A 7,500-nucleotide genomic window follows, 5' to 3' on the forward strand; every position below is an offset into this window, starting at 1 on the left:
TGAGACAGGAAAGAAAGAAAGAAAGAAAGAAAGAAAGAGAGAGAGAGAGAGAGAGAGAGAGAGAGAGAGAGAGAGAGAGAGAGAGAGAGCGAGAGAGAGAGAGAGAGAGAGAGAGAGAGTGCATGAGATGTGTGACAGGGTCTGGTAAAGAGGTGCTATTGTCGGGCAAGGTCGTTTCTCCAGTTTTCTTTACAGATTATGAAAGTGCAGATTGTAAGCTTTCAGATGATGTGTCATGCATTGAAAATAGCTCAAGAAGATAGGCCTATTTGAATATTGGAATCCGCTAGCAGATAAATTCCCCTTGAAAGATTCGAAACCTTCTCACGCCTTCACACAGGTTGTGATTGTTTTGTGTTTACTTATGGGCAGGGCTCGCGACCGAAACTTAAAACAACAGCCAATGGAAACCTGAGATGCTAATCAAACAACCCCCGCATCAAGTGCCCCCATACTTGACTGGAAGCATAGCTAAACCAGCAACAAATGACGAGTATTCAGTGATCCTAAACATGTTTATTATATTGAATGATGTCTTCAACACTTTCATTTGCGTAGTATGCAAAAAGGAATATTAAAAGATTTTAAAATGTAATGCATTTTTTTATTTAATTTAAATTATGGGCCTTTTTACCAGACCCTGTTGTATATGAGGTCACAGTGTGTAGCTGGGACAGAGATATGAAGGACCTGACAGGAAATTATGTAATCTACTCTGCTATAATACCAAGGGAAAGCCATGATGTCATCAATTCTGCTATGACATCATCTGATGCCATGATGTAATCTATTCTGTTTTGGGGGAGGCCGTGATGTAATCTATTCTGCTATGACGTCATTGTGGAGGCCGTGATGTCATCTATTCTGCTTTAACCTCATTGAGGAGGCTGTGATGTCATTTATTCTGCTTTGACCTCACTGAGGAGGCTGTGATGTCATCTATTCTGCTATGACGTCATCTATTCTGCTATGACGTCATTGGGGAGGACGTGTTGTAATCTATTCAGCTATGACCTCATCAAGGAGGCTGTGATGTCATTTATTCTGCTATGACATCATTGGGGAGTCCGTGATGTCATCTATTCTGCTATGACATCATTGGGGAGGCCGTGATGTCATCTATTCTGCTATGACATCATTGGGGGAGGCCGTGATGTCAACTATTCTGCTATGACATCATTGGGGAGGCCGTGATGTAATCTATTCTTGCTATGACATCATTGGGGAGGCCGTGATGTCATATATTCTGCTATGACATCATTGGGGAGGCCTTGTTGGATGACAAGTGGCTTCACGGCAGCGGAGCGAGGGAGAGGGGGGGGAAAGAAAGAAGAAGAGTTGATCTGGGAGTTGGATCAGAAAAGACAGGCTGGATAAGAGCCGTGTGTGATAGGGAGATGTGAGGAGACACAGGGGCCGAGTCAGAGGACCTGCAGCTCCCCACAGCACAGTGTACACCTCGCTGCAGCTCCCCACAGCACAGTGTACACCTCGCCCTGCAGCTCCCCACAGCACAGTGTACACCTCGCTGCAGCTCCCCACAGCACAGTGTACACCTCGCTGCAGCTCCCCACAGCACAGTGTACACCTCGCTGCAGCTCCCCACAGCACAGTGTACACCTCGCTGCAGCTCCCCACAGCACAGTGTACACCTCGCTGCAGCTCCCCACAGCACAGTGTACACCTCGCTGCAGCTCCCCACAGCACAGTGTACACCTCTCTGAAGAAGAGGGCCATTCTCCTGTTCAACCTCCGCTTCTCCCTCCCTCCCTCCCTCCCTCCACAACTCCCGGAGACCCCTAGCATCCCCAGTCCAGGACCTCGCAGGCACACAGGCAGAAGAGTCCCCAGCTCTGCTATGGGCGTCTGTATTCCCCAGAGCGGTGGAAAACCACGCTGCACACCATTAGAAGGTTTTAGAAGGGGGGGGGGGGGGGCAGGGGGGCCCGGGGACCAGGGGGGAAGGGTTTGGGAGGGGGGGGATCGATGTTGTGAGAGTTGCAGCAGGATATGGGAACGTTAATGAAAGAGCCCAGGCATCCAGGCCTGTGTGTGTGTGTTTGTGGGTGTGTGCGTGGGTGTGATTGGGGGGGTATGTGTGCATGTGTGCATGTGTGTGTGTGTGTGGTGGGGGCGTGCCCTAATGTCTTATTGAACTGGAGCTGGAGAAGGCATTGATTAGAGGAGGAAAGAGGCTCTTTTGACACATCTGGTTTAGAGACACCCCCACGCCCCAAACATACACACACACTCACTCACAGAGGACAAACCCAGTCACAGAGACACACACACACACCCTGGTCTGGGGAGTGTGAGAGTCGGGTATTGATCTAACAAGCCTTTCCTCTAGCTGTGTGAGACCTGTTAGACAGCCTTTATCTGCTGCTTATTCAATTACATATAGGAGGCTAGCTGCTCCTCCTCACCTCTCTCTCCTCCTCTCCCGCTGTCTCCTCCTCTCTCTCTCTCTCTCTCTCTCTCTTTCCTCCTCTCCAATCTCCTCCTCTCCCTCCCTCCCTCCCTCCCTCCCTCCCTCCCTCCCTCCCCTCCCCTCCCTCCCTCCCTCCCTCCCTCCCTCCCTCCCTCCCCTCCCTCCCTCCCCTCCCTCCCTCCCTCCTCTCCTCCTCCCTCCCTCCCTCCCTCCACCTTACCTTCTCTCTTCCTCCTTCTAACCTCACTCTCGCTTTGTCCTCTACACCACTTCTCCTTTCCTGTTCTCTCTCCCTCTCCTCTCTCCTCACCCCTCCTGTTCCTCACTGGCTACTGAGAAATCCACCCATCATGTCATGGTTGGGGCCAGTAATATTGGTCTATAATTGGTGCTTCACTAATCTATACCTAATTACTGCCAATTACTAACAAGGCCCAGAGCTGCCAATCATAGCACAGCTGTCAATCACAGGAAACAAGTGAGAGGCAGGGTCCTGCTGATTTGAACATGTGTGTGTGTGTGTGTGTGGAGTGTGTGTGTGTGTGTGATTGCGCTGTGTGTGTGTGTGTGTGGTGGTGTGTGTGTTAGTGTGTGATTGTGTTGTGTGTGTGGAGTGTGGGGTGTACAGTCGTGGCCATAAGTTTTGGCAATGACAAATGTTGTGTTTTGCAAAGTTTGCTGGTTCAGTATTTGAGGAAATTGTTTTCACATGTTTCTATAGAATACTGGAATACAATAAGCCACATTTCATATTTTTTAAAGCTTTTTTGGGGTGAACATTTTAAATATATGCAAAGAGTCACCTCTTTTACAGCAGTCAATCTGCTCTTAAAATCCAATCAGAATGATAGAGTGATTTCACCTGGCTAGAACTAGTTCACACTTTCCCCTGTGTTGATGATATGACTTACTGAAATTATGCTAGCAGTCATTTTATGCCAAGGCCCAGCAGGCTTTGCTAACAAAAAATGTCGCTCCCAATACTTACATTTACATTTAGTCATTTAGCAGACGCTCTTATCCAGAGCGACTTACAGTAAGTACAGGGACATTCCCCCTAGGCAAGTAGGGTGAAGTGCCTTGCCCAAGGACACAACGTCAGTTAGCATGACTGGGAATCGAACTGGCAACCTTCGGATTACTAGCCCAATTCCCTCACCGCTCAGCCATCTGACTCCCTACTTTTGGCCACGGCTGTATATGTGTGTGATTGTGTGGTGTGTTTGGTGTGTGTAGTGTGTGTGTGTGTGTGTGTGTGGTGTGTGTGTGGCGGGGCAGAAAGAGAGGAGAGAGGCAGTAGAAGATGAATGATGTTTTCATAGAAGTTCAGCCTGGGGGTCTGAGGGATGATCACATCAATAACATGTTTACATGAAGAAGCCTGAGGACACACACACACACTTACACAACACACACACACACACTTACACACTCATACTACACGCACACACCACACACACACACACTTACACACTCATACTACACGCACACACCACACGCACTCACACACATTGTCAGACCCTCTCTGTGGTGTGTCCCTGTCTAGGGAGAGAGAGACCTAACTAATATCTGAGCCGTGTTTGGAGTGTGCGCCCCACAAAGTGACACAATGCTCTCAAAGCAGAAAAGGGATATTTATTACATAAAGAAACAGGGGAACAAGGGAAAACAGCAAAACTACTGACCATCCTGCCTGACCAAGTCCTGCCTCTCTGCACACACACACACAAACACACACACACACACACACACACACACACACATAGAAGCACCTCCATCTCACCACTGTTGCGTGTTGGGGGGGGGTGCATGTGTGCGTGAGTGCACGCGTGTGTGTGCAGTGAGTGATCGTGCGTTTTAGTGTACGTGTGTGCAGTGTGTGTGTGTGTGTGGGTTAGTGTGTGGCGGGAAGGGGTGTCTGTGAGGTCGGGTGCGTTTGAGTGCGTGCGTGCGTGTGTGTGTGTGCTTGCATGCATGCGCTTCCACTTATCAGTACCGTCCATCTGCAGTCATGAGATTAACGTGAGGCTGCCGCCGTTCCTCTTCAGGATGTGGAGCAGTAAAACTACTCTCCATTCCCAGTCCCAGAAAAACAACCCTAGATCCTCCCGGACACCTAGTTAGTATTGATCACAACCACAGAGAAATGGTTCACTCTGTCGGGCCGCACGCACACACACACGCCTTCTGTCGCAGCCTGCAGCTGGTGTCTACCCGACAGCCGCGTAGACAGACAGGTAGAGAGAGAGAGGTAGACCAAGGAGATAGACAGACAGCTCGACTTGATAGACGGCTAGGTAGACAGACAGGTGGGTAAACAGACGGGTAGGGGGGATAGACAGGTAGACAGACAGGTAGAGAGAGAGAGGTAGACCAAGGAGATAGACAGACAGCTCGACTTGATAGACGGCTAGGTAGACAGACAGGTGGGTAAACAGACGGGTAGGGGGGATAGACAGGTAGACAGACAGGTAGATGTGGGTTAGACAGCCAGCCAGCCAGACATACAGGCAGGCAGGTAGGTAGGTAGACCGACAGGTAGATTGTTTGGTTTGGATCAATCTTTCCAGTCTTGTTAACTTTGCCGGGGAGATATGAGAAACGTGTTCCGTGTTTCCAATAGAACCACGTTCTGGGTTCTGGCTTCTATTCCGGGACGCAGGAGTGTCCCATGTTTCCTAGGGTCCGACGGGAGAGCGTGTTCTTCATGTGTTCATGGCGTGTGGGGGGGTTGATAGGTACATGGGTGTACAGTGTAAGTGTGAAAGGCATGTTTGAGCATGTTCATGCGAGACCTGTCGGATACCAGAGAGAGAAGGTCTTCACATGAGAAGAGGAGGAGGAAGAGGAGGGGTTGAGGGCAAGATAGACATATATCCTAGAGTATACATATATAATGTATATGCACCCACTCACTGAGAAACCCTCAATCGCATGCGCGCCCACACACACACACACACACACACACACACACACACAGCCTATCATTCATAAATGATGAAAAGTGATAGCTCATTCATATGCATATCCTTTCCTAATCCGTGAAGCAGTAGGCCCATCTCCAGCCCTCTAATACTGCCAGGCACACACACAACACAGCCCCCTGTCACCCTGCAGTGGAACAGTCCAGACAGACAATCACACAGCAGGGCTGTACCATAGCGACAAGTTGACGGGGGGACGGGGTGGGGGGGTGATTTGGTCCTGATGCACAATCGCAGTTTACACTTAATGAGTGTGAATGAACGGCTGTTTGAACTGAGAGAATGTGGGCTAATTAAGATGACATGAGCCGACATACACACACACACACACACACACACACACACACACACACACACTGGGAACAAACACAACATTAATCAGCGTGATTCCAGAACACTACGAGTGTCGTTAAGACAGCTGCCACACTGTGACAACAACGGGATTAAATTGGCCATGACAAACAAACGTCAAAATAGTGTGTTGCTGTGTGTGTGTGTGTGTGTGTGTGTGTGTGAGACACTGTGTGTGTTCATGACTATCTGCCTCACTTGTGCATATGTGAATGGCCATGTGTGTGTGTTTGGGTGTGTGTGTGTGTCTCTCTGTGTGCGGTTGAAAGTGTTTGAGTCTGTTTATATGAAACACCGCCCATTAGCCAGGACGGCTTCCAATGGAGATGAGAGGAGACATGAAGATACGAGGAGAGGAGGGGAGGGGACAGGGGAGGAGGCATGAGAGAAGAGGAGAGGAGGGGAGGGGACAGAGACATGAGAGAAGAGGAGAGGACGGGAGGGGACAGGGGAGGAGACATGAAGAGAAGAGGAGAGGAGGGGAGGGGACAGGGGAGGAGACATGAAGAGAAGAGGAGGAGAGGGGAGGGGACAGGGGAGGAGACATGAAGAGAAGAGGAGAGGAGGGGACGGGACAGGGGAGGAGACATGAAGAGAAGAGGAGGAGAGGTGACAGGGGAGGAGACATGAGAGAAGAGGAGAGGAGGAGAGGGGACAGGGAAGGAGACATGAGAGAAGAGGAGAGGAGGGGAGGGGACAGGAGATATGAGAGAAGAGGAGAGGAGGAGAGGGGACAGGGGAGGAGGATGGTGGCTGGCATAGAGCATATGAATAACCTGGTATAACATGGAATTACTGATACACACCTCTGCAGCTTGTATGTGTGTGTGTGTGATGAATGAGGAGCCAAACGACTGGGCTGTCAGCTGCTGAGGGTGGGGCAGTGGGACGGGGCCGTCCACTGAGGGGAGGGCCGGGTTGAAGGCCCCGCCCCCTCACACACCCCTGCCCTCCAGTGGCAGAACACAGGAAACTGAAGTATAGAGAGCGACATTATAGAGAGAGAGAGAGAGAGAGAGAGAGAGAGAGAGAGAGAGAGAGAGAGAGAGAGAGAGAGAGAGAGAGAGAGAGAGAGAGAGAGAGAGAGAAAGAGAGGGGGGGGATAGAGGGAGGGGAGAGAGAGAGGGAGACAGACAAAGAGAGAGAGCGGGAGAGTGGAGGGGGAACGTACCTTCGTAGTAGAGTTTGAAGCCGTGCGCGCTGACAGCAAAGTCGCTGGTGAGTCTCAGAGCAAACACTGAGCCTGTACTGGTCACTGGGGGTGGGACATGGAACCCTGTCAACCTGCAGACAGACAACACAACCCACCAATCAGTAACAGGCAGATAGCACAGGAAACCAATCCGAATCCGAGTTCCCAATTAGGACTACTCAACCCCGTCACCCCCCTCTTCCCCCTCATCCATCCCCTCCTTGCCCTCCTCCATGCCTCGGGGTGAGGGATGCATACTGTGAACACCTGCTGAACATGGAGAACACACGCTGGGAGAGAGATGACTGTGGATGGTACCTGAGGAGAGGAGATGGTTCCCATCTTTCTGAGCATGTTTAAGTGCTCTCTCTGTCCCCCTCCCCTCCCCTCTCCTCCTCTGGGTGACCAGGGGTGTGAATCCGGGTTGATGGAGAGCAGACTGCTGATTACATTAAGGAGCCGTGAGGAGAGAGATCATTTGGAGAGTTACCTTCTGCTGCAACCACCCATTCTACTCACACTCACACACACACAGACACATG

General features: G+C 50.6%; 1 protein-coding gene across 1 annotated transcript in view; it reads right to left on the reverse strand.

The window, feature by feature from the left end:
- The window catches only part of LOC136962462 (CUB and sushi domain-containing protein 3-like), a 164,259-nt gene that overhangs the window by 101,463 nt on the left and 55,296 nt on the right, over positions 1-7,500 (reverse strand). The window contains 1 exon segment of the mRNA XM_067256247.1: positions 6,938-7,050. Within this exon segment, the coding sequence (XP_067112348.1) occupies positions 6,938-7,050 (113 nt within the window).

Source organism: Osmerus mordax, chromosome 18 (assembly GCF_038355195.1).
Source record: "Osmerus mordax isolate fOsmMor3 chromosome 18, fOsmMor3.pri, whole genome shotgun sequence".
Lineage (NCBI taxonomy): Eukaryota > Metazoa > Chordata > Actinopteri > Osmeriformes > Osmeridae > Osmerus > Osmerus mordax.